The 27593-nt window shown below is 43.8% G+C and overlaps 1 protein-coding gene and 1 long non-coding RNA gene across 6 annotated transcripts in view; one reads left to right on the top strand and one right to left on the bottom strand.

Annotated features, from left to right (window-relative positions):
• Positions 1–27593, bottom strand: part of DPF3 (double PHD fingers 3) — a 256142-nt gene that overhangs the window by 92759 nt on the left and 135790 nt on the right. For all 5 annotated transcript variants that reach the window (XM_040411509.1, XM_040411510.1, XM_040411514.1 and 2 more), the window contains exons 4-5: positions 8015–8139; positions 2186–2281 (exon numbers count right to left, since the gene is read on the bottom strand). In XM_040411509.1, the coding sequence (XP_040267443.1) occupies positions 2186–2281; positions 8015–8139 (221 nt within the window). The remainder of the gene's footprint in view (positions 1–2185; positions 2282–8014; positions 8140–27593) is intronic.
• On the top strand, positions 1029–10294 carry LOC120981791. Its single transcript, XR_005774752.1, has 3 exons — positions 1029–1040; positions 7098–7100; positions 10210–10294. It is a non-coding gene; the product is annotated as an uncharacterized LOC120981791 (long non-coding RNA).

Genomic DNA, 27593 nt, shown 5'->3' with positions numbered 1-27593 from the left:
TAACTGCGCCCAGCAAATAGTGCCCCTGACACTAATAGTGTAAAAATAACGTCCCCCAAAAATAATTGTGGTAAGCTGATACTGTGCCAAGGTGCCCCCACAGTAATAGTGCTCCCAAAAGTCCCACCAATAGGAATAATTCTCTGCTAGAGCACATGTGGTAGTAATAGTGCTTCTACAATGCCCCCAAAATGTCCCCACTGTGCCCCAGAAGTAATAATGCTCCCATAGTGCCCATAATAGTAATCATGTTCCCCATAGACCCCCAGTAGTAATAAAGCCCACCATAATGCCCCCAGTAGTAATAATTCTCCTTATAATGTGCCAGTGCAAAAAATACCCCCTGTTAATGCCCCCAGTTGAGCTAATGTCCCCATAGTGCCCCCATAATGTGCCAGTATAAAATACCCCTATATAGTACCCCCAGTAAAGGCCCCATAGTGCTCCTCTCCCCCCTTCTTCCTAGTGCCCCCTATAATGTACCAGTATAAAATGCCCCAAATATAGTGCCCCAGTAGATGCCCTCAGTGTCCCCCATAATTTGCAAGTATAAAATACCCCTTCTTAGTGCCCTTCCATAGATGAGCCCATAGTACTCCTCTCTCCCCTTCCCCATAGTACCCACCATAATGTGCCCCAGTATAAAATGCCCCTTCTTTGTGGCCTCAGTAGAAGCCCCCACAGTGTTACTCTCCCCCCTTCCCCATATAAAATACCCCTTCTTTGTGGCCTCAGTAGATGCCCCCATAGTGCCACCCAATAATGTGCCAGTAAAAAGTGCCACCAATAATGTGCCAGTAAGAAGATCCCCCATAGATGCCCCCAAATAATGTGCCAGTAAGATGTGCCCCCATAGATGCCCCCCAATCATGTGCCAGTAGTAGTACCATATAAAAAAAATAAACACTTATACTTACCTCCATCAGGCTGGCAGCGATGTGATGTAGGCCTCTTCCAGCCTGTGTCCCGCGCTGTACAGCTCAGGCGGAGCGATGCTTCTCCCTCCCCTGCCCCGCCGCAGCACTTCCATCTGTATCTCTGTCCTGAGGAGGCAGCTGCCCCTTTTGCTCCGCGTTAAAGACGGCTCTGGGCAGCAATCAGTCTAGTAACTATAAATATACTAGTTTACAACAAAGGTGAGGGACACACGTGTTTAAAGAGCACTGTTTTGACTCGCACACCTTTTTATTTTTAATGTTGGAATCTAATAGTATATTTAATCTATAAGTATATTTTATTTAATTATTAGAGGAAGGCGGATTTAAAAATTTTATGTTGCATTTAAACATAATTTACGTAATAGTATTGCCATAAAAAGACATATTTCTGTACCAGATAACAGAAAATAACCCATTATACTTCTAACTTCTTTTTAAAGGGCTGATCAGTCAAAATGTTGAATGTCTGTACTCTTTAGGCCTCACGCACACAACGGTTGTTGGATTCCGTGTCCGTTGTTCCGTTTTCCGTGATTTTCTGCGGACCCATTGACTTTCAATGGGTCCGTTGAAAACTCGGAAAATGCACTGTTTGTCATCCGCGTCCGTGATCCGTGTTTCCAGTCCGTGAAAAAAATATGACCTGTCCTATTTTTTTCACGGACAACGGTTCGCAGACCCATTCAAGTCAATGGGTCCGTGAAAAAACACGGAGGCACACAAGATTGTCTTCCGCGTCCGTGATCCGTGTCCGTTTTTTTCCTATCATTTTTAAGGCAAACTTGACTTAGATTTTTTTTTCACTTTTCATGTCTGGTGATCCTCCAAAAATCAAGGAAGGCACACGGGAAAAAAAAAGGACACGGATCACGGAACAACGGAACCCCGTTTTGCGGACCGTGAAAAAATACTGTCGTGTGCATGAGGCCTTACAAGAAGAAACTGTAAATGATGGCCTAGATGCTATAGATTTGCCAAACAAATGGTTTATTATAATTTGATTCTTAAGTGCAAAGATTTTAAAGCCAAATCACTATGGTTTCTGTTTTACTTTCAAAACTCAGAAATTAGTAGGAACGACACTGATCCCATTTTCCTTGAATTTTGACAATAATTTGCTTACACTATGTAGCCATACATTTTTCTTTAAATGATGAGATTTAGTTTAGAAAAGATTTGCCCAGGATGGGCTCATGGACATGAAGATATCATAAAAAATGTGCTTCCAAAAATAATGGCTCTCTTACCCGTCCCCTGCTCCGGTTCTTTCTTTTTGGAAGCTCCTCTTCAAAGTCATCATCACCATTTGCATCATCTGCATTTTCATCATTTTCTAAAACCCTCTGAATAAATGCCACAAGATGGTAAGTTACATGAGTACATAAGTACACAAGTGTACTATGAAAACAAATCCAATCACACTGGTAGGGTTATGGACATGGACAAAACAACTAAATTCAAAATGTGTATTTTAAAATAAAAAACTGAAACTTTATAATCAGCTTATAACTTTTTTGCATTGGTTTTCCTGGGTGTAGATATCTGCTACATGGCGCCCCCTGGTGTTCTTATATTTCTCCTCACAACGTGTACATAACATGTTCAATGCTAGAGAGAAGAAGCAAATTCTAAGTGGCCGGCCTGCACAAACCGCAGGAATCACTCTGTCACCTGTGTACAAGAGGATCGGGCAGTGTGACTGATCTACTTAGCATGTGTGACCTCTGGCACTGGACACACTGGGGGAGATTTATTATAGCTGTATGTACTGGTGCAGAAAATGTGACTTTTTAAAAAAAAAAATCTTTCTGTGACACTATCGCTACTTTTCCAAAAAGTGGGCAGGACTGCTACGGCCTGACTCATTTAACAACATGTGCACCATTAAACTGGTCACCATCACACCAGAGATCTACTACAGGTCCTGGCTGGAGAAGAACTCAGTTATGGTACACAGGCGGCCCGATATGCACCACAATTAATAGGCACCTCATGAAAGTGCAAGTTAAATTAAGACCAGTGTACACAATGCTGGTCTTAATAAATCTCCTCTCTTAGGGCTCTTTCACACTTGCGTTCTTGTCTTCCGGCATAGAGTTCCGTCGTCGGGGCTCTATGCCGGAAGAATCCTGATCAGGATTATCCTAATGCATTCTGAATGGAGAGAAATCCGTTCAGGATGCATCAGGATGTCTTTAGTTCCGGAACGGAACGTTTTTTGGCCGGAGAAAATACCGCAACATGCTGCGCTTTTTGCTCCGGCCAAAAATCCGGAACACTTGCCGCAAGGCCGGATCCGGAATTAATGCCCATTGAAAGGCATTGATCCGGATCCGGCCTTAAGCTAAACGTCGTTTCGGCGCATTGCCGGAGCCGACAGTTAGCTTTTTCAGAGTGGTTACCATGGCTGCCGGGACGCTAAAGTCCTGACAGCCATGGTAAGTGTAGTGGGGAGCAGGGGAGCAGTATACTTACCGTCTGTGCGGCTCCCGGGGCGCTTCAGAGTGACGTCAGGGCGCCCCAAGCGCATGGATCATGTGATCACATGGATCACGTCATCCATGCGCATGGGGCGCTCTGACGTCACTCTGGAGCGCGCCGGGAGCCGCACGGACTGTAAGTATACTGCTCCCCGCTCCTACTATGGCAACCAGGACTTTAATAGCGTCCTGGGTGCCATAGTAACACTGAACGCATTCAAATGCTTTCAGTACACTTGCGTTTTTCCGGATCCGGCGTGTAATTCCGGCAAGTGGAGTACACGCCGGATCCGGACATCGCAAGTGTGAAAGAGGCCTTAGGTGGACATTCTGAGAGGAGATCAAAAGAACACCAGGGGCTGCTATATTAAGTATGTAAGAGCAACATTGAAAACTTGCTACATTTTGTTTGATCTAACAGAGTAAATGAATACTTATTTGTGGGACAACCTCTTAACCCCTTCAGGAACCTGCCATTTTTCACCTTAAGGATCAGGCCATGTTTTGCAAATCTGACATGTGTCACTTTATGTGGTAATAACTTTAAAACACTTTTACTTTTCCAAGCCATTCTGAGATTTCTCGTCACATATTGTACTTCATAAAAGTGGTAAATTTGAGTCAAAATATTTAATTAGCATTTATAAAGAAATACCAAATTTACCCAAAATTTAGAGGGGAGAAAAAAAAAATCTCAATTTTCAAAATTTCAATTTCTCTGCTTTTAAAACAGATAGTTAAACTTCCTGAAATAGTTATTACTTTACATTTCCCAAATGTCTACTTCATGTTTGGATCATTTTGTAAATGACGATGTTAGAAGGCTTAGAAGTTTAGAAGCAAATCTTAAAATTTTGAAGAAAATGTCCAAAACCCAATTTTCAAGGACCAGTTCAGGTCTGAAGTCACTTTGTGGGGCTTACATATTAGAAACCACCCATAAATGGCGCCATTTTAGAAACTACACCCCTCAAGATATTCAGAACTGATTTTACAAACTTTGTTAACCCTTTAGGTGTTCCACAAGAATTAAAGGAAAATGTAGATATTTCAGAATTTCACTTTTTTGGCAGATTTTCCATTTTAATAAAAAAAATTACGCAAACAAAGCAAGGGTTAACAGCCAAACAACACTCAATATTTATTACCCTGATTCTGTAGTTTACAGAAACACCCCATATATGGTCGTGAACTGCTGTACGGGCACACGGCAGGGCACAGAAGGAAAGGAACGCCATATGGTTTTTGGAGGGCAGGTTTCACTGGCATAATTTTAAGTTGCCATGTCACATTTGAAGATCCCTGATGCACTCAGAGTAGAAACTCCCAAAAAAGTGACCCCATTTTGGAAGCTACGGGATAAAGGTGGCAGTTTTGTTAGTACTATTTTAGGGTAAATATGATTTTTGGTTGCGCTATATTACACTTTTTGTGAGGCAAAGTGACAAAAAATTGCTGTTTTGGCACTGTTTTTGTTTTTTACAATGTTCATCTGACAGGTTAGATCATATGCAATTTTTATAGAGCAGATTGTTACAGACGCAACAATACGAAATATGACAACTTTTTTTGGTTGTTTGTTTTAGTTTTACATAATAAAGCATTTTTTATAAAAAAAAATTTTTGCGTCAAAATACTCTAAAAGCCATATTTTTTTTATTTTTTGGGCGAGTGTCTTATGTAGTATCATTTTTTCGATGATGGTTTGATTGGTACTATTTTGGGGTGCATATGACTTTTTTATCGCTTGGTGTACTTTTTGTGATGTAAGGTGACAAAATGGAATTTTTTTTTTTTTTACGGGGTTCATCTGAAGGGTTAGATCATGTGATATTTTTATACAGCAGGTTCTTACAGACGCGGCGATACCTAAAATGTATACTTCTTTTTATTTATTTAAGTTTTAGACAAATTAATTTTTAAAACAAAAAAATCATGTTTTAGTGTCTCCATATTCTGAGAGCCATAGTTTTTTTATTTTTTGGGCAATTGTCTTAAGTATGGTCTCATTTTTTGCGGGATAAGATGACTGTTTGTTTGGTACTATTTTGGGGGGCATACGCCTTTTCGATCACTTGGTGTTGCACTTTTTATTATGTAAGGTGACAAAAAAATTGTTGTTTTACCACAGTTTTATTTTATTTTTTCTACGACGTTCAGATGAGGGGGTGGATCATGTGATATTTTTATAGAGTCGGTTGTTACGGATACGGAAATACCCAATATGTCTGTTTTTTTCTATTTTTCTTTTACAATTTTATGTGTTTTATTTTGGGAAAGTTTTTTTTTTTTTCTTTTTACTTGAAACTTTATCTTTTTTATCATGAAAAACTTTTTTTTTTTTACTTTTTTTTTGTCCCACTCTGGGACTTCAACTTCTGGGGTCTCATCCCCTCTGCAATGCATTACAATACAACCTGTATTGTAATGCATTGGCTGTCAGCTTTTATGCTGACAGCATTGCCTGTGAGACCCAGCCTAAGGGGCTGGATCTCACAGGCTTCCATTGAAGGCAAGCCCCAATGCCTATGGAAGGCATTGGGCTGCCTTCTCTGCCATCGGGTCCCCGCGCTGCACCCGTTGCCACCACGAACCCTCTGCATGCCAGCTTTGACCACGGCATACAAGGGGTTAATACACCGGCATCTGTGTTTTCACCGATGCCGGCATATGCAGCAGGTGCCCGGCTGTCAGTGATTGCTGGGATCAGGCAGGAGCAGCTCCAGCTCCTGCACCCGCCCACCAAACATGTACGGCGCTGGTCCTTAAGGGGTTAAGGGTGCAGCAAATTTTCACCTTTTTTTAGTTTTTATTTACTCCCTGCCTTATTTTTCTATTCACAAAACTGCATCTCCACCCTTGTTTTACAGGCTTAATATTTAAGGCATTCATTGGGCAGTAAAACTGATATGTTACCTTTATTCTGCCGATCAGTACAATTACAGAAATACCAAATTTATATAGTTATTAACGCTGTTGTTTTAATGCCTTAAAAAAAATACTGTAGATTTCGCATATGGTGATGAAAATTGTTATTTTTTTCTGTGGAGCTGTGTCAGAGCTCTTTTTGCAGGGTGATCTGTAGTTTTTATTCATACCTTTTTCAGTTCTGTATAATTTTTTTATCACTTTTCATTCAAAAACAGACAAAGCAGCAAAAAAAAGCGATTTCAGACATTTTGGTTTTTATCCCGCTCTGGGCATGGATGTGGCAATTTCCGTTATAAAATAGGGAAAGAGGGTGATTTGAATTTTTAATTCTTTTTGTTTTTTATACTTTTAAAAACTTTATTTTTTTTACTATGTAGTTGTTAAAGAGGACCTTTCATGGATTCAGACATTATAAAATAACTAACAGGTCATGTAGGGCACTGTGCACGGATGTAATATTGCTTACTAGTTTGTCTGGGCGCCGCTCCGTTCGCCCGCTGTGCCCCCCCTGCAGTTTTCCCAGCTGATGTGCTAATGAATAGCATTGGTACAGGGAGGAGACTGCCCCGTTTCTCAATGGGCGTCTCCTTCTTCCTGGCTGTAGCGCGGTCCAATCACAGTGGAGAGCGTTACAGCCAGGGAGAAGGTGAGTTTTTTTTTCTCCCATTGAGAAACAGGGCAGTCTCCTCCTCCCTGTACCGTTGCTATTCATTAGCATACCAGCCGGGAAAACTGCAGGGGGGCACAGCGGGTGAACGGAGCGGCGCCCAGACAAACTAGTAAGCAATATTACATCCGTGCACAGTGCCCTACATAACTTGCTAGTTATTTCATAATGTCTGGACCCATGAAAGGTCCTCTTTAAGATTGCTTATACTGGTAAAATCACTGTTTCTATAAAGCCCTACCATAGTCAAGACCCAGTAGAAATTTGCTATAGAGCTCAGAAGATATCTGGCTGTCATAGCAACTGAACGGCTCCCACAATCTCGTAGCAGGGGAACGTTTGGTCACCAGAAGCAGCTTCCTTCCAGTAAATGACCCATCCGATGCCATGGTCACAATTAACCATGGCATCTGAGGAGTTAAATGGACAAATTTGTGGAACGGATGCGAACCCGTTCATTTCAATGGGGCCGCAAGAGATGCAGACAGCACACTGTTTGCCATCATGAGCCATAAAGAGAAACAGGCAAACAAATAATTTGGGAAATGGAAGTGCTTTATGACTCATTACTTACATTCCCTGATATAAAGCAGGCTGTACCTCAATATTCATTGATGCAATGCTATTTGATGGACTTGAAGGGGGCACTGGGGAGATTAAAAGTAAGAAAGGAGTGTTGCAAGATTAGGTTATATGGACCTTTAAGTAACCGGATTATCTTCTCAAGTTAGTGTTGTTTTTGTATATTTACGGTTTTGTATATTGTTTTTTTTTTTTCCAGGATGGACAGACAAACAAGTTAAACATGTTGACTTCTTCATGAGAATTTCTTCTTTTATTAACATGCTTACACGTAATAGTATTCGTTATATACATGCTCTCCTGTACATATAATATTTTTCTTGTGTCTGTTGTTACATATTTGAAAATTGCAATATATTACAAAAAAGAAACAATGTATCACTTTTTCAGCTTTCACTCAGATAGTAACAGTTTACCTGAATTTCTTGTAGACTGTCCTCATCTCTGAGGTCTTTCTTCTCTAGTCCTTCACCCCGTAGAAGGGCTTCTAGTGTGGTACCCTCCGATATAACGTTGTCTTTCCGTAAAGGGAAGTCTACATCTGTAGCAAAGGAGGATGTGCAAATAAGCAGTCATATACTTACTTTATAAAGTCCTATATGAGAAGAAATTCTAAACGGTTAAAGGGGTTCTCTGGGTTTGGGCTGAACCCAGATATGACCCCTTTATTCTTTTACTGCATATGAAAGGAGCATCCAAGCATTTACTTGCTCCGATTGTTCACCCAGCGCGAGCTGGTGACATACCGGGTTTCAAATCACTATACTAAGCGGACACTTCTGCTTACCAGTGAGCCTGGTGATGTCACCTGCACAAATGGGTGGTCTATAGCACTGCCGTAGGCTGTTTTGGAGGCGTGTACTATGCAAAGTAGCATAGTACTCGCCACCAAAACAACCTAGGACAGCGCTATAGACCAACCATTTGTGCCGGTTACATCACCAGGCTCAATGGTAGGCGGAAGTCCCGTCTTAGCATAGTGCTGCGACGCCCGTTACGTCACCCGCACAAAACAAACACAGTGTTGTCACGTGTGGCAAGGAGGGAGCATCGAAGCAAGGAAATGCTCCAATGCTCCTCTCATATGTATTAAAAGTATAAAGAAGAGGTTATATCCAGGTTCAGCTCTGAACCCGGAGAACCCCTTTAACTTATTGGGTGGTTGCAGTGAGGCATTTATATAAGAGTAGCTGAATATTTGCAGAACAATTTATATGGGACTTTTTATGTCATATAAATCTCTGGTTAGACAATAATTAGAATTAATGTTGTAGTTTCAAGCTCTTGGGCTCTGAGCAAATGTTTATTTCTGGCCTTACCACCTAACCAGGATTTCTATAGTGCTTTTCATGATGTCATAAAAAACCACCATACAGGGGCTTTCCAGGATTACAAGTGTCCCATTACAAGGGAATGGAAAGAAACTGCAATACCAAGCACAGCCACTACAGGTGTGCATGTGTATGGAGCACACTGTATGCAATTAAAGAGAACATGTGGTGCAATCAGCGGCAGCATATTATAGAGCAGGAGGAGCTGAACACATTTATTCCCCGTTTTTTGGGAAAAGATTCAGCAAGATGTTAATTTATACTTTTAAATCTCTCTTCTTTCTGAGCTCAGTTGTACACAGGGGCTGTCTTATCAGAGACTGATAGCATTCTGTGTGAGTATACAGAGATAGCTGTCAGTCGCTGATATCTGTATACGAGGAGGTGGTATCAGTGATTGAAAGTATTCCCTGCGCAAGTGTGTATACAGAGATAGCTGTCAGTCACTGATACCATTCTCTGTGTAAGTGTGTATACAGAGATAGCTGTCATTCACTGATATCTGTACACGGGGGTGGTGTTATCAGGGATATCATTCTCTGTGTAAGTGTGTATACAGAGATAGCCGTCAGTCACTGATTGTTGGACACAGGGACATACTCAACTTCAAAAACAGCTGAGGTTTATATTTATAAATTACAAGTTTTGATCAAACTTTTTCCACAAAACTATGTTATCTCACAAAAGTGAGTACACCCCTCAAATTCTTTTGTAAATATTTTATTCTGTCTTTTCATGGGACAACACTGAAGATCTGACACATTGATACAATGTAAAGTAGTCAGTGCACAGCTTGTATAACATTGTAAATTTGGTGTGCCCTCAAAATAACACAACTCACAGCCATTAATGTCTAATCCGCTGGCAACAAAAGTGAGCTCACTCCTAAGTGAACATGGCCAGATTGTGCCCAAATTGTCAATATTTTGTGTGGCCACCATTATTTTACAGCACTGCCATAACTCTCTTGGGCATGGAGTTCACTATAGCTTCACGTGTGCTGTCCGCATCCGCACTTCCATTCCGCGGCCCTGCAAAAAACATAGAACATGCCCTATTCTTGTCCATTTTTGTGGAGAAGAATAGGTATTTCTATCATAGGGAATATGTTCCGATGCGCAACATGTGAAATGTACGTGGCAGGTATCTGTGTTTTGTGGTCCACAAAAACGGATACGGTCGTGTGACTGGACCATTATGCCGACTGGATGTGAAATGTGTTGTTTCAATATGTACTGTAACAGTGCTTCAAAATATTATATGTGCAGTGGCGATTAGAGAATTAGAGAACAACACACAATTTCCAAAATGCCAAGGTCATAGTGTAGTCCTATGTGAATATATCCTAACATGAGTAAAATAGCAGTATTTTAAGATTATTTCATAAGTTGTATTTATTCTAAAGCACAGAATAAAAATGTAAATGAGATAATGGAAAAAGAACACTGATCAAAATTAGAGAACACTTTCAGATACCTGCAAGTTATTGGTGTTAATCTGGCAACTAGTGCTAATTTCCTTAATGATCTGACAAACCCTATTTAACTGGCAGCCTAACTTTCCAGTTTTCACTGACTTTGACAAAATGGTGTGCCGTTCCAAAGTGACTGAAACCCTCCGGCAGCAGGTTGTCCAGATGAAGGCCAAAGGGGTGACCCTATCATCCATAGCAAGAGAAGTTGGTCGTTCCAAGTCTGAGTTCTAGAATATTGCATCTTTACATCACAAACTCATTCAAGTCCCCCAAGAAGGCTGGTCGCCCTCGAAAGACAAATGCAACAGAGGACAGGATAATGCGGAGAATCTCCATGGGTAATCGTTTCAACACTGCAGCTGGAATTGCTCGCCAGTTCAGCACTGAACAGGTTAAGGATCTCGCTCGTTCAAGAGAATTTGGACTGAAAGTCCACTCTGCAGTGACCAAACCTCTCATTAGCAGAAAGAATTATAAGGCTAGACTTTGCTGAGGAGCATGTTGTGTGGACAGAGGAGAAGTGGCCCAGAGTTCATTTTAGTGATGAAAGCAAGTTTAATTTATTTGGGTCTGATGGGAAACATTATGTTCATTGACAAACTGGGGAAAGACTGAACCCAAAGTGTGTAAAGAAGTCAGTGAAAGGTGGAGGAGGAAGTGTCATGGTTTGGGGAATGTTTTCTGCAGCAGGAGTTGGACCTCTCATACAGCTACATGGCAGAGTGAATGCAAGTGTGGATCAGAACCTTCTTCAACAAAACACGGTTCCTTCCTTGCATTCATCACTCAATCAGCCAGCAATTTTCATGCAGGACGCTGCCCCCTGTCACACAGCAAAACGGGTAAAGCAGTTCCTTGAAACTGAAAACATTGAAACAATGAAATGGCCGGCCCAGAGTCCTGATCTAAACCCAATAGAAAACCTCTGGAAAAGCCTTGGTGACAAAGTTATGGTCAAGAAACCCACAACAGTCACAGAACTGTTAGGCCCCTTTCACACGAGCGGGTATTCCGCGCGGATGCGATGCGGGAGGTGAACGCATTGCACCCGCACTGAATACTGACCCATTCATTTCTATGGGGCTGTGCACACGAGCGGTGATTTTCACGCATCACTTTTGCGTTGCGTGAAAATCGCAGCATGCTCCTCTTTGTGCGTTTTTCACGTAACGCAGGCCCCATAGAAATGAATGGGGTTGCGTGAAAATCGCAAGCATCCGCAAGCAAGTGCGGATGCGGTGCGATTTTCACGCACGGTTGCTAGGAGACGATCGGGATGGAGACCCGAACCTTATTATTTTCCCTTATAACATGGTTATAAGGGAAAATAATAGCATTCTGAATACAGAATGCATAGTAAAACAGGGCTGGAGGGGTTAAAAAAAAATAAAAAGTCATTTAACTCACCTTTATCCACTTGCTTGCGTAGCCGGCATCTCCGGCTGACTCTTTTACTGTCTAGGACCTGTGGAGAGCATTAACTATAGTTTAAGGACCTGGGATGACGTCACTCCGGTCATCACATGGTACGTCACATGATCTTTTACCATGGTGATTCACCATGGTAAAAGATCATGTGACGTACCATGTGATGACCAGAGTGACGTCATCCCAGGTCCTTAAACTATAGTTAATGCTCTCCACAGGTCCTAGACAGTAAAAGAGTCAGACGGAGATGCCCGGCATCGCGAGCAAGTAGATTAAGGTGAGTTAAATGATTTTTTATTTTTTTTAACCCCCTCCAGCCCTGTTTTACTTAGCATTCTGTATTCAGAATGCTATTATTTTCCCTTATAACCATGTTATAAGGGAAAATAATACTATTTACAGAACACTGATCCCAAGCCCGAACTTCTGTGAAGAAGTTCGGGTTTGGGTACCAAACACGCACGATTTTTCTCACGCGAGTGCAAAACGCATTACAATGTATTGCACTCGCGCGGAAAAATCGCGGGTGTTCCCGCAACGCACCCGCGCATTTTTCAGCAACGCCCGTGTGAAAGAGGCCTTAGAGACTGGTAGAAGAGTGGAGAAAAATCCCACCAGAGCGAGAGACGAGGGATGTCCTGTGGCCGCAGATGTGCTGAAGTCATTCACAGCCAAGGGCCTGTATACTGATTGGTGACTGGTGTAACCTTCAGAAAATGTAGTTAGAATCTTTCTCTGTGCTACAGTCATTGCTGTTCTCTAATTATGATCATCACGTTTTATTGAAAAATTAAGGTTTAATGTTGATATACTTTAGTTATTTTGGAAAACACGGTTCTAATGGCATGGTGTACCCCTTACAAAACATCCTTCAAATGATGATCAATGTAGATTACATTATTTCTGAAAAAATCAAGAGTTCATAAATCGTTCTCTAATTTTGATCGCCAAGTGTATATTAGAAGGCTGCCCTGTGAAATTCCATTGTTACTGCATACTCCCCTTGATACTTGCTTGGCTGTTACTGCTGTTTACTTATGCTCTATCGTAATTCCACCTGGTGACACTAGAAGTGATAAAACCTATAAACTGCCTGAAGGAAGTTCCGGTTGTAGAATGCTGCATTCTGACAGGAGCACAGACAGCTGTGGATGGTAACAATCAGACCACATTGATGACATGTGACAAGAGATTTTTGTAAGTGCGGTGTCACACCCAGCTTTCTGTGTCAGTTTTGATGTGAATCCAGCAGCTAGGACAAGTACAAGTATTTTCTTTATATTTCTCATTCCCTGCTAACTTACTTCTGGCTTTGGCATAAAAACTGCCACAAAAATCTGTGTGTAACACCACCCTGAGGACACCAAACTGACAAACAAGCATTTCCTTGATTATTGACTGATCAGTGGCACGATTATGCGGGCTGATTATCAGAACAAGCATTTTAATTAACGCTTGATCCTGATGATTGGCTTTGGATATTCATATGGAGTGTTTTGCTGTAAATTTGGCACGGATTCTATATCATCGGCTGACCATTAAGAGTTTTCTGGGGACTCCTGCCACCCCTGCTGGTCAACTGCTTGAGAAGGCCATACCGCGACAGTGAGCAGAACTGCCTCCTTGCAGCTTACCAAGCACAGCACTGTCCATTGGATAGCAACTGTGCTTGGTATTACAATTTCAATGGGACTGAGCTGTGCCAAGGCCATGTGCCCGATGAATGTAATGTCACAGGCCTAGAAAGAAGCCGCAGTGCACACCAGAGTGCCGCAGCCTCTTCAAACTGCTGATTGGTGACGGTGCTGAGAGTGGGAACACCACGGATAAGAAAATCTTTAACCACCTCCCATTGTTTTCAGTGGGATGCCACCCTGCTGTTCATGCAGCTGTGGGTTATCTTCTGTGACAGCGCCAAGAAATACCATGTCCTGTCTTGGAGAGGTGTCCATTGGAGACTTGTGGAAACCAAGGCTGGTGCGTAAACCCGAGCGGGTCCTCTGCATTAAAAAAATCGGGCAGAAACCAGAATGTTTTTGCTGCACAATGCGCAGATTTTACCAAAAGGAAAAACAGCCATGCGAATTAGGCACGGTTTATGATTATACTTTATGCTTAATGGCAATATTTCAATGCATGGTATGTGCGATCCATGGGGGACATTTACTGAGACGGCTTTACATGCTGGTCTTAGTTGCTCCCCCTCCTGTGCTGCTGTATATAAATTAGGCGCATATATGGCAGTCTGTGGGCCTGTCTGAAAAATTACGCCAGGCCCTGGCTGGTATAGTTTTTCATCTACTTTTTTCACCTGTGTCCAGGCGAAAAAGTAGTAAAATTCCTGGGGCCGGAGTTCAGAAGAAAGCCCCTTTTCCACCCATCTTTTGTACTTTGCGTAAACGCTTGTGCAACCAAATTTTGTCACACAGGTATTAAAATAGTCGCAAAAATACCCTTTGCGGCTATTATTACGCCAGACGACCTTTAATAAATGATCCCCCATGTCTTTTTCTCTACAGTCTGCAAGGAAATGTGGTCTCGTAACTCACCCTTCTCTGTCATCTGTTCAGCTTTCTTAAGTACCCAGTTTCTCAATCAGTTTGTGGTTGAGTAAATGCCATTTCTCAGTCACCCTCTGTTTTATATCATTAGTATGACCTTTTAGGCGCCTTCCAATAATATAGTACCTATACAGTCAGTACAATGGTGTCACATTACTTTTCCTTCCAGCAATGGTTTTCAGTCCTCCACTAAATGTATGATGTTAAAACCTTTATAGAATAAAAACAGATCTTTCATCTTTGAAAATCTATAAAATATTTTAGAGGTAAACTTGCTCAACCAGTAGCAATCCAAGTGCTAGAGGAAGGCAAAGAAAGGTGCAGGTTTAATGCTGAGGTCTGGATCATAGAGGACAGAGGAGCTGGTCTTGTGCCTGTCCCCTGCATTGCAGTCTGGAAACAGTAGAGGGGTGTGAGGGCAAACTGGTTCTATTTTAGCAGTACAGCCATATTGTGAGATGTTTTTTACTGTGGTGGTGTCTTATGCGTGCGGCATGGCTGGTATTGTTATGGAGACTTAGCCTACACACGTGTAACTATTCTTCTCTAAGCAATAGTACATGAGCTATCACTTAGAATGTGTCATCTGTTTGGCCATTGGCAGTAAAGTTAGAATTCATTACCTGTGTGTACGGCTATTAAAGGGTTTCTGTCACTAGAATTTTCAGTATTAATCTGACATTTGCGATGTGCTAATGTCAGCTGCACCCAACTCTGCTATTCTAATGGTTATCCGTGCCCCCGTTACTGTAGAATTCTTACTTTTATAATATGTAAATGAGCCTCTAGGAGCAGGGAAGGCGTTGCTCCTGCACCTAGAGGCTCCCGTCTCCCACCTCAAGTCACGCCTTCCAAGTGTTGATTGACAGGGCCAGGCATCGTTGGCATCCTTCTGCCTGCCCTGTGCCCTGGGGAAATCTCGCGCCATTCAGTATTCTGCGCAGGCGCGGTGAGGAAGCTGTCAGCCTGCAAGCGTCCTTCCCTCTACATTTTTTACATTGCTATGCGGAGGTTTCCACCTAGCAGGCTCTGATTGGCCGGCTTTAGTGCTGCCCTAGCTGTTTTACAGGCTAGGGCAGCGCTAAAGCTCGCCTATTAGTGCCGGTGATGTCACCAGGCTCACTGCTGGGTGCAAGCCTCCACCTAGCATTCCCGTGGAGAGCCCAGTACATCACCGAATCTCCAGAAAAAGCCTTTGCCCTGCGCGATTCAGATCTGAACCTGGACACCTGTCTAGAGTTGTACTTCTTGGTTGGTGAAAAAAAAATGGCTGAACAGATCATATGACGGAGCAGAACAATGGTGTGCACATCCCTCTCCTTTATACAGTAAACATGCATACTTAGCCAATCTGAACGTAAATGCTTATAGGGGGTCATAACTGACAAGTATCATGTCTATGGTCAGCTTTAGAGCATATAACCAGTTGCATACATAACACGGCGATTATGGCAAAAAAATAAAAAATCTAGATTATTTAAACTTTGTGGATAATTATTGGTTATAATCCTCATTATCATTTTTTCTTGCTAAATTAAGAGTTTCTGTCTGTTTCAAGCCTCATGCACAGAACCATAGTTTTGGTCCAGATCAGATGCGGACCCATTCATTTCAGCGGGGCCGCAAAAGGCTCCATGCTGTCTGCACCTCCGTAATTTTAATACATAGCACCTCACAGATTTTGGTATGTTTTTGCGAACAAAGCTTTAAATTGAAAAACAAGGATGTGTGAGGCCAAATCACTGAAGAATAAATTAGGAACTAGGTTGGACTCCTTTTGTTCTATCAATAACATGGATGAGGGAGGAAAGAGGCTGCGGAGACTGGAAGATTGATCACCACTGATGCACACTGAGCACAGTGATCAATAGTGGCTCCCTCTCCTCATCTGCCCTGGGAAGCGTCCAATCTCCAGGCTGTGGCGGCTGACATGCCATTTATAAAAGGCAGCAGCTGCAAGAGCAGGGGCTCCGGCACTCTTTCTGGAGGAACACGTATATTTTCTGTGCACCTGGCAGCTGGAATTATGCTGTACAAATTGAATATGAAGAAGTGAATGGTCACATCTATTCTAAAGATGCACAGATGTGCAGTGCCAAAAGGAGAAGTTGTTTTCATACCCCATAAAAAAAAAAAATAGTTCTTTTTGCCAAATCCTGCATATATGCTCTCTCACAGATGAAGACAAAATAGCAGTTCTCCCTAATATATAGACAGGTCAAGGTAAACCAGGAAAGTAAAAAATAAAATTTTAAAAAACCTTGACCTTTCAGCAGATTTTGCTTAAAAGCATGATTACTTTAAACGTTTCATTGGGTTTGCAAATGATTTTAAGTGCATTCTGGGAAAGAGCTGTGTTGTCAAGGTCACAATGGCTGCCTGCCACTTTCAGTGTAAGGCAGGATTAGGCAGGCCATGGCCGGCAATTTAGCCCTCAGCTCTGTGGAATAGGATTGGACACATAAATCCTTCCGTACGGATGCTGCCACTGCATATTGAACGTAGTCCAGCAGGAGGAACCTTAATTGCAACATATCCAGGGAAGAGGAGATACAGAGCACAATCTGTTTAACCCCTTCCTGGACAGTGCGATAATAGTATGTTGAGGCAAGCAGGTAGTTCTTACACTACACCGTACTATTAAGTGCTCAGGAGCTATGTCTGGGCCATCCGCAGCGAGTGCAGCTGGGGTGCCAATGGGTTGCCACTGCACTCAGTTTGCATTATCATGAACAAAAAATATATATATTTTTTTTTTTTGTTCATGGTAATGCAAACGGATCCGTTCTGAACGGATACAAGCGTTTGCATTATAGGTGCGGATCCGTCTGTGCAGATACCAGACGGATCCGCACCTAAACGCAGGTGTGAAAGTAGCCTTAAAAAAAATCAGGAATTAGAAGCAAGTTAGTCCGTCTCAGTAAGTACTTTACTTTCCCATAACTGTTGTCTGTGGTTGTAACTTGGATAATGGTTAGTTGGATTGGAAGTTTTATTTGGTGCACACTTTGCCACATATATACACAATTGGAGCAGGAGGTCCATGGTGAATTACGTCAAGACAGATGTGAGCATGTTGCCCATCTGGACGCTTGTATTAGACATCAGGAAGAACAGGATTCAGCACTAAGGGGGATGACAATCTTAGAAGAAGCATGCTGGTTACTGAGCAAGAGGTTATTGGGGTAGAAATGGAGGTTAGAGGTCAGGTTCAGGAGGAGCAGGTAGGTAGCTGCGTTAATGTAGTCAGAGGGAGTATAAAGGGGTCCACGAAAAGGAAGGCCTTTTTCTGTGCTCCCAAATGAAAATTGCCAAGTTGGGTGATGATGCAAGGGTGTCTGCCTAACACCCGGAAGGATAGCCCAGCTAGCAGTCGGAGGATGGTAGTGCAGGTAGGGCTAATAGTTATAGGGGATTCTAAAATCGGGAAGAAGGATAGAATAATGTCTCACCAAGACCGCCTCAACTAGGAATGAGCGAATTTCATATTTTTGAAGTTTGTGTGCGGGTTCGTTTTGTGGTATTTACGGAATTGCGTTATGGATTCTGTTACCACGGACCATAACGCAATTCTATGATGGAATGAATAACTGAATGCCTTTAGAGGCATTCAGTTATTCATTCTGTCATAATAGAAGTCTATGGCCTGCATAACGGATCCGTCCGGTGTACGATATGCTGGAGTCTTCTCCTGCATAACGTAAGCCGGACGGATCCGTTTTGCAGCCCATAGACTTCTATTATGATGGAATGAATAACTGAATGCCTCTAAATAAAAAGCATTCCGTCATGGAATTGTGTTATGGACCGTGGTAACAGAATCCATAACGCAATTCAGTAAATACCACAATACGAACCCGCACACAAACTTCAAAATATGAAATTCGCTCATCCCTAGCCTCAACCAATCTTCCTGGTGCCAGGGTTTAGCATGTGGTGAAACAGGTGGATGACTTACTGGGAGAGGCTGGTGATAACTCAGCAGTCATTGTCCATGTTGGAACCAATGACAGAATACATAGAAAGTGGAGGGTCCTTAAGAAAAATTTCAAAGCACTAGGTTAGGGCCTTCAAAGGTGGTATTCTCTGGAATACTGTCTGTGCCATGTGCAACATAGGAAAGACAGCGGGAGCTCAGGGAGCTAAATGCATGGCTTAAGCCCTGGTGTTGGGCAGCAGGGTTTGGGTTTCTAGAACACTGGGCTGACTTTTCGTTGGGGTACATACTGTATTACAAGGATAGTTTGCATTTGTATGGTGAGGGGTCTGCTATGCTGGGGGAAAGTATTCTAGTGGGGCTGGAGGAGTATTTAAACTAGGTATGAGGGGGGAGGGTAAGGAAAATAATACCAGTCAGAACCGAAGCAGAGTTCGAATCCAAGTTTTAAAGTGGTTTTCCACTTTAAAAATCAAATATCAAAGTTATTCAATGAAGTCTCCCACAACTTCGCCAAATAACTAACCTCATCAGAGGCCGTAAATTTTAATGCTGTACGGAAACGGATCTCCGTACAACATTAATCCGAAGTTTTGAGCGAAGCAACTTCGGATCTAAGATCCGAAGCTCGCTTCGCTCATCACTAGTGAGGATGTTGAAACCATATGGGGGAAAATTACAAAGGGAAATAAACAATCACTGAAAAAATAATACTTGAGGTAATCTATAGATCCTCCTAACATCACTGAAGAGTACAGTGGTGATAATGGGAGATTACTATGCATTTAGAAAATCTTCAGTCCTTTTCACTTTTTTCACATTTTATGGGAGAAAGTTCCACTGCAGCACTCCACCATCCTGGGCTTTATCGCAGAGTGGCCAGAAAGAAGTCTCTCCTCAAAAAAAACAGACACATGAAAGCCTACCTGGAGTTTGCAAAAATGCACAGAGGCAGACCTGCTCCATCAGGCTTGGGCACAGAACCATCAGAGCAGAGAACGAAGTTGACATCACAGGCAGGGATGGACTGGGACAATAAAGTGGCCCTGGACTTCAGCCAGACCGGCCCACTGACCGGCCCACCGGGGGCGGAGCAAATAAAGGGGCGGGGCTCACATACATCCATTCAGCGGAGCAAATAGAGGGGCGGGGCTCACATCCATCCATTCATCAGAGCCGGGGGCGGAGCAAATAGAGGGGCGGGGCTCACATACATCCATTCAGCAGAGCCGGGGGCGGAGCAAATAGAGGGGCGGGGAAACAAGAGAGGCGTGGCTCACATCCATCCATTCAGCAGAGCCGGGGGCGGAGCGGCAGGAGGGGTGGTGGCGGTGCTCACAGCCATCCATTCTGCTAAACGGGGGGCGGAGCAGCAGTAGGGGCGGGGCTCATATCCATTTATTCAGGCGAGCCGGGGGCGGAGCACCAGGAGGGGAGGGGCTCACATTCATTCAGCTGCGCTGGAGGGCGAAGCAGGAGGCGGGGCTCACATCCATCTATTCAGCTGAGCCGGGGGCGGGGCTAACATCTCTCTTCAGTCTATCAGGGCCTCGCTGATAACCGCCCCGCCCCCGTCTGGTAGTGATGCCGCCGCTGAGTGTACTGTGCGTGCAGGGGGGTCGTGCGGCCAGGGCCCCCTGATGGCGGCCCTGGCCGGCCCATAATTCGATCGGCCCACCGGGATTCTCCCGGTACTCCCGATGGCCAGTCCATCGCTGATCACAGGTCATGTGATGCTCAGCTATCTAGGAGGACAGGGCCATTGTAGATGAAGTAAGTGAATTGAAAATCCCTTACATTTAGGGCTCATGCACATGACAGTATTTTGTGTTCAGTATACTGGCCGTTTTTTTTAGTTCAGTATGCGGTACATATACTGAACCATTCATTTCAATGAAGTGTCTCCTTGTGCATTCCGTTTCAGTATTTCCGTACCGTTAAAAGATAGAACATGTCCTATTCTTGTCCGCAAATCACAGTGCTTGGCTCTATATAAGTCAATGGGTCCGCAAAAAAACGGAACACATACGGAAATGCATCCGTATGTCTTCCGTGTCCATTCCGTTTTTGCTGAACCATCTATTGAAAAGGTTATGCCCAGCTCAATTTTTTCTATGCAATTACTGTATATGGCATACGGAAAAACGGAAAGGAAACTAAAACAAAAAACTGAACAACGGATCCGTAAAAAATGGACCGCAAAACACTGAAAAAGCCATACTGTCGTGTGCATGAGCCCTTAGTTAGACACATACAAAGAACAAAAAAATAACTTGGACAACCCCTTTAAGTGCATAATAATGGGGAAAAACTTGCATTTATTTATTTTAGAACAAGGCCACAACAAAACAAAATGAAAAAAGTGCAAGCATTGTATACTCCCCTGAACTGTAAAAGCAAACTCTGGCTGGGGGAGGGGGGCAGAAACACTTAATTTTAAAAAGGCCAACTTCCCCAGGTTGAGGGCAGCGCTTCACGACACCGACTGGGAGCAGCTATTATCACAGAATAATACAGTGAATAAATCTACTTTGCGTCTTTATACTGCTAAATTTATTCCTGCAGGTAACAAGTGTGAACGGCTAAAATTAAACCCCACATGGCTTACAGCTACTGTAAAAAGAAAAAAAGGACAGAGCAAGTAGAGCCCCTAAATGATGGTAACAGGGAGATGATCACTGAGGATCATGAAAAAGGTAGAGCTACAAAATATATTTTTTTTTTTTTAGTTCTGCATATACAAAAGAAGAAAGTAGCTGATGTAGGTGGTGCCAGTGCTATTAATGTATACAAGTAATAAACTAAATTGGCTCAATGTAGATAAGGTGCAAGCTAAGTTAAGGGGCTACTTTCACACTTGAGTTTGGGGTTCCGCTTGTGAGATCCGTTTGAGGGCTCTCACAAGCGTCCCCGAACTGATCCGTTCATCCCCAATGCATTCTGAATGGATAAGGATCCGTTCAGAATGCATCAGTTTGGCTCCGTTCCGCCTCCATTCCGCTCTGGAGGCGGACACCAAACGCAGCTTGCAGCGTTTTGGTGTCCACCTGGCCGTGCGGAGCCAAACGTATCCGTCCTGACTTACAATGCAAGTCAATGGGGACGGATCCGTTTGACGTTGACACAATATGGTGCAATTGCAAACGTATCCGTTCCCCTATTGACTTTCAATGTAAAGTCAGGAGTCCCTATTAATATACCATCGGATCAGAGTTTTCTCCAATCCGATGGTATATTTTAACTTGAAGCGTCCCCATCACCATGGGAACGCCTCTATGTTAGAATATACCATCGGATTTGAGTTAGATCATGAAAACTCAGATCCGACAGTATATACAGAGGCGTTCCCATAGTGATGGGGACACTTCAAGTTAGAATATACTAAGAACTGTGGACATAACGGCCCCCTGCTGCCTGGCAGCACCTGATCTCTTACAGGGGGCTGTGATCCGCACAATTAACCCCTCAGGTGCCGCACCTGAGGGGTTAATTGTGCGGATCATAGCTCCCTGTAAGAGATCAGGTGCTGCCAGGCAGCAGGGGGCCCCCCCTCCCTCCCTACCTAGTTTTAAATTCATTGGTGGCCAGTGCGCCCCCCCCCCCAGTATTAAATTCAATGGTGGCCATTGCGGCCCCCCTCCCTTCCCAGTATTAAATTCATTGGTGGCCAGTGCGGCCCCCCCTCCCTCCCTCCCCAGTATTAAATTCATTGGTGGCCAGTACGGCCTCCCCTCTCCCCCCCCCATAATTAGAATCACCGCCCCCCCCCCCCCCAATCATTGGTGGCATCGGAGAGTTCCGATCGGAGTCCCAATTTAATCGCTGGTAAGTGAAAGGTCTGTGCGGCGCATTGCTTATAGCACAGACCTTTCACTTACCAGTAGGAGGAGCTCCCGGCCGGCCACAGACAGCGCAGGTAAGTATAATGCTTCTAAAATTGCTAAGTAACCATGGCAGCCAGGAATGCAGTAGCGTCTTGGCTGCCATGGTAACAGATCGGACCCCAGCGATTAAACTGGGACTCCGATCGGAACTCTCCGCTGCCACCAATGATGGGGGGGTGATTTTAATTAGGGGGGAGGGGAGGCCGCACTGGCCCCCAATGAATTTAATACTGGGGAGGGGGGCCGCACTGGCCACCAATGAATTTAATACTGGGGAGGGAGGGGGGGCCGCACTGGCCACCAATGAATTTAATACTGGGGAGGGAGGGGGGGCCGCACTGGCCACCAATGAATTTAATACTGGGGAGGGAGGGGGGGGGCTGCACTGGCCACCAATGAATTTAATACTGGGGAGGGGGGGGGGGCGCACTGGCCACCAATGAATTTAATACTGGGGAGGGGGGGGGGCGGCACTGGCCACCAATGAATTTAATACTGGGGAGGGGGGGGGGGGCCGCACTGGCCACCAATGAATTTAAAACTGGGGAGGGAGGGGGGTCTGGCCCCTGCTGCCTGGCAGCACCTGATCTCTTACAGGGGGCTATGATACGCACAATTAACCCCTCAGGTGCGGCACCTGAGGGGTTAATTGTGCGGATCACAGTCCCCTGTAAGAGATCGGGTGCTGCCAGGCAGCAGGGGGCCGTTATGTACACAGTTCTTAGTATATTCTAACTTGAAGCGTCCCCATCACCATGGGAACGCCTCTGTGTTAGAATATACTGTCGGATCTGAGTTTTCACAATGTGAAAACTCAGATCTGAAAAAGCTGTTTATGCAGACGGATCCGTTCTGAACGGATGCAAGCGTTTGCATTATAGGTGCGGATCCGTCTGTGCAGATACCAGACGGATCCGCACCGAACGCAAGTGTGAAAGTAGCCTAAATAAGTTAAGCTTAACTTTCATTGTGGGAAAAGTGTTTGAAGGACTTCTAAGGGACTTTATACAGGAGTATGTGGCCATAAATAATATCATAAGTGATAACCAACGTGGGTTTACCAAGGACAGAAGTTGTCAGTAGTGATGAGCGAGCACCAAAGTATTCGGCCCAAACACATTGCTATATTTGTGTGCTCGGCCGAGCACCCGAGTATAATGGAAGTCAATGGGAGACAACCAAGCACCCCCTGCTCGTTAGGTGTCTGGTTCATAAAAAAAGGTTAGAAATTGATGGAAACCCCATCAAAATGGTTTGAAAATAGCATTAAGAGGATAGCTGGATGCATCTTAGACTCCTATTTTGTACAACATACAATAGACAACCACACAAAGGCTGTATGCCAAAAGCCAGGTATGTGCAAGCCATCAATCTATCCAGATGACAGGCTTAGGCTACTTTCACACTAGCGTTCGGGGCTCCGCTTGTGAGTTCCGTTTGAAGGCTCTCACAAGCGGCCCCGAACGGATCCGTCCAGCCCTAATGCATTCTGAGTGGATGCGGATCCGCTCAGAATGCATCAGTTTGGCACCGTTTGTCCTCCGCTCCACTCAGCAGGCGGACCCCTGAACGCAGCTTGCAGCGTTCGGGTGTCCGCCTGGCCGTGCGGAGGCAAACGGATCCGTCCAGACTTACAATCTTAGTCAATGGGGACGGATCCGTTTGAAGTTGACACAATATGGCTCAATTTTCAAACGGATCCGTACCCCATTGACTTTCAATGTAAAGTCAAAACGGATCCGTTTGCATTATCATGAACAAACAAAAAAAAAAAAATTTTTTTTTTTTTTTTTTTTGTTCATGGTAATGCAAACGGATCCGTTCTGAACGGATCTAAGCGTTTGCATTATAGGTGCGGATCCGTCTGTGCAGATACCAGACGGATCCGCACCTAACGCAGGTGTGAAAGTAGCCTTAGGCTACTTTCACACTAGCGTTCGGGTGTCCGCTCGTGCGCTCCGTTTGAAGGGGCTCACGAGCGGTCCCGAACGCATCCGTCTGGCCCCAATGCATTCTCAATGGATGCGGATCCACTGAGAATGCATCCGCCTGCCAGCGCTCAGCCTCCGCTCGGCTCAGTGAGCGGACACCTGAACGCTGCTTGCAGCGTTCGGGTGTCCGCCTGGCCGTGCGGAGGCGAGCGGATCCGTCCAGACTTCTAATGGAAGTCAATGGGGACGGATCCGCTTGAAGATGACACCATATGGCTCAATCTTCAAGCGGATCCGTTCCCCATTGACTTACAATGCAAAGTCTGAACGGATCCGCTCAGACAACTTTCACACTTAGAAAATTTTTTAAGTTTTAATGCAGACGCATCCGTTCTGAACGGATGCGAACGTCTGCATTATCGGAGCGGATCCGTCTGATGAAACATCAGACGGATCCGCTCCGAACGCTAGTGTGAAAGTAGCCTTAGTTAGCATACCTTACAATGGCAGCCTTGTGCACTATGAGATATTCCAAACCAGCTCTCATCTGACTGAGAACCAGTAAACCTCAAAGTTATTTTGCATCTGTTGGATGGCTTGGGTGGACCTGCACACCTAGATCAATATCATTAGGGCGACAAAAAGTTTTCCGATTATCCTAACATAATATTCAATAACCTTTCTATACAGTCTTGTCATGTAAAAGCTCATTTGCATAAACATGGGCATATAGGAAAGACATGCAAATGAGCAGAATCTGCCTGGTTTTTCAGCTGTCATAAGACTATGAAAACCAATAGAAGGCGCTATTGAGTTATGAACAACGCCCTCTATTGGTTTTACAGTCTTCTGACAAGACAAATATTCTTGTCAGAAGATTATGAAACCAACAGAGGCCGCTATTGAGTTATGAACAGCGCCCTCTATTGGTTTCATAGTCTTCTGACAAGAATATTAGACTGAGTCTTATGAAAAGCTTATTAGTGTAGCCTTTTGCATGGAAAATTCGCGATTAGAATATTCCCGATGAACACTAGGATGATATCTGACACTGGGAAAGCTGGGTAATAACTCAGTGATAAATTCTGACACTGGGAAAGCTGGGTAATAACTCGCGATCTACACTGAGTTATTACCCAGCTTTTCCAGTGTCAGATATTATCACTGACTTACTACATAATTATTACATAATAGTCGCTATATTGCTATACATTAGTTTTTTAGAATATTCGTAATATTCTAAAAAACAAATATATAGCGAATATTATGTAATAATTATGTAGTAAGTCACGGATCTGCCGAGCATAGCGATGCTCGAGCCGAACAGCAGCTTCGGCTGAGCATGCTCGCTCATCACTAGTTGTCAGACTAACCTGATTTGTTTTTATGAGGTGAGTAGAAGCCTGGACAGAGGGGCAGGTGTGAATGTAGTGCTCTTGGATTCTGCAAAGGCATTTGATACTGTCCCTCATAGATGTTTAATAGGTATAACAAGGGCTATAGGCTTGGAAAGTATAGTTTGTAATTGGATTGAAAACTGGCTGAAGGACCGTGTCCAGAGAGTTGTGGTCAATGATTGCCTTTCTGAGTGGTTCCCAGTTATAAGTGGTGTACCCCCAAGGTTCAGTGCTGGGTCCTCTATTATTTAACTTACAGTTGTGTTCAAAATAATAGCAGTGTGTTTGAAAAAGTGAATAAAGCTCAAAATCCTTCTAATAGCTTTTATTTTCATACACACAAATGCATTGGGACCACTACACATTCTATTCCAAATCAAAACATGAAGAAAAATCTAAAAAATTAGTGTTGTTCCTCTAAAATTTTTTTCACAAAAGTGAATGTTAGACTGTTCAAAAAATAGCAGTGTTTGTATTCTTTACAAACTCAAACATTCACTATATAAACTGAAAAATGTTTGAAGATTTTGCTTTCCTTTGAATCACTTTACTAATATTTAGTTGTATAACCGTTGCTGGACATCTGTATTGCATGGAGTCAACCAACTTCTGGCCCCGGTGAACAGGTATTCCAGCCCAGGATGATTGGACTACATTCCACAGTTCTTCTCTACTTCTTGGTTTTGCCTCTGAAAATGCATTTTTGATGTCACCCACAAGTTTTCTATTGGATTAAGATCCGGGGATTGGGCTGGCCACTCCATAACGTCAATCTTGATGGTCTGGAACCAAGATGTTGCACGTTTACTGGTGTGTTTGGGGTCGTTGTCTTGTTGGAACACCCATTTCAAGGGCATTTCCTCTTCAGGATAAGGCAGCATGACCTCTTCAAGTATTCTGATGTATTCAGACTGATCCATGATCCTTGGTATGTGATAAATAGGCCCAGCACCTTAGTATGAGAAACATCCCCATATCATGATGCTTGCGCCACCATGCCTCACTGTCTTCACAGTGAACTGTGGCTTGAATTCAGTGTTTGGGGGTCGTCTGACAAACTGTCTTTGGCCACTAGACCCAAAAAGAACAATCTTACTTTCAACAGTCCACAAAATGTTTTTTTAGGCCATCAATGTGCTCTTTCGCAAATTGTAACCTCTTCAGCACATGTCTTTTTTTCAACAGTGGGACTTTGCGGGGGCTTCTTGCAGATAGCTTGGCTTCACATAGGCGTCTTCTAATTGTAACAGTACTCACAGGTAACTTTAGACCCTCTTGGATCTTTCTGGAGCTTATTGTTGGCTGAGTCCTTGCCATTTGGGCTATTCTTCTATCCATTCGAATGGTAGTTTTTTGCTTTCTTCCACGTCTTTCAGGTTTTGGTTGCCATTTTAAAGCATTTGCGATCCTTTTAGCTGAGCAGCCAATCATTTTCTGCACTTCTTTATATGTTTCCCCCTCTCCAATCAACTTTTTAATCAAGTTACACTGTTCTTCTGAACAATGTCTGGAACGACCCATTCTCCTCAGAATTTCAGAGAGAAATTCACTATAACCAGCATGTACAGCCTTTGCTGCCTTTCTTCCTTAAAGGGACACTGACAGGCCCAATAAGCATATTTAGGTATATATATGACAGTACAGGTCTTATCAAGTGTATTAAAATCATCTAAGTATCCCCCCTGTCCACCTTATAAATACCGAAAACTAAAGTTTTATAACCTGCTTGTCTCGTCTCCAATCTGCCCAAGGGGCGGCGTTTCATCTCAAAATGCGCCCAGCCAGCCGATCCCAACTGCCGTTCTGAAGCCCCGCCCAGCTCATCAATATTCGCTGGGCGGCGGCTACAACTCTCCCCGACTCAAGATCCTGCGCATGGCCAATTCAATCCTCTGGGCAACCCCTCCGCCTAATCTTCAGCGCATACGCCCGGCCGGGGTCACATCGCGCCTGCGTACAGACAGTCTGCGTCTTAGAGGCCGCTGCAGCCTCTGCTTTATGCGCATGCGCCGGGCACTTGAGTCGGGGAGAGTTGTAGCCGCCGCCCAGCAA

This window comes from Bufo bufo, chromosome 11 (assembly GCF_905171765.1).
Source record: "Bufo bufo chromosome 11, aBufBuf1.1, whole genome shotgun sequence".
NCBI lineage: Eukaryota > Metazoa > Chordata > Amphibia > Anura > Bufonidae > Bufo > Bufo bufo.
This window is presented reverse-complemented; position numbering and strand designations above follow the sequence as displayed.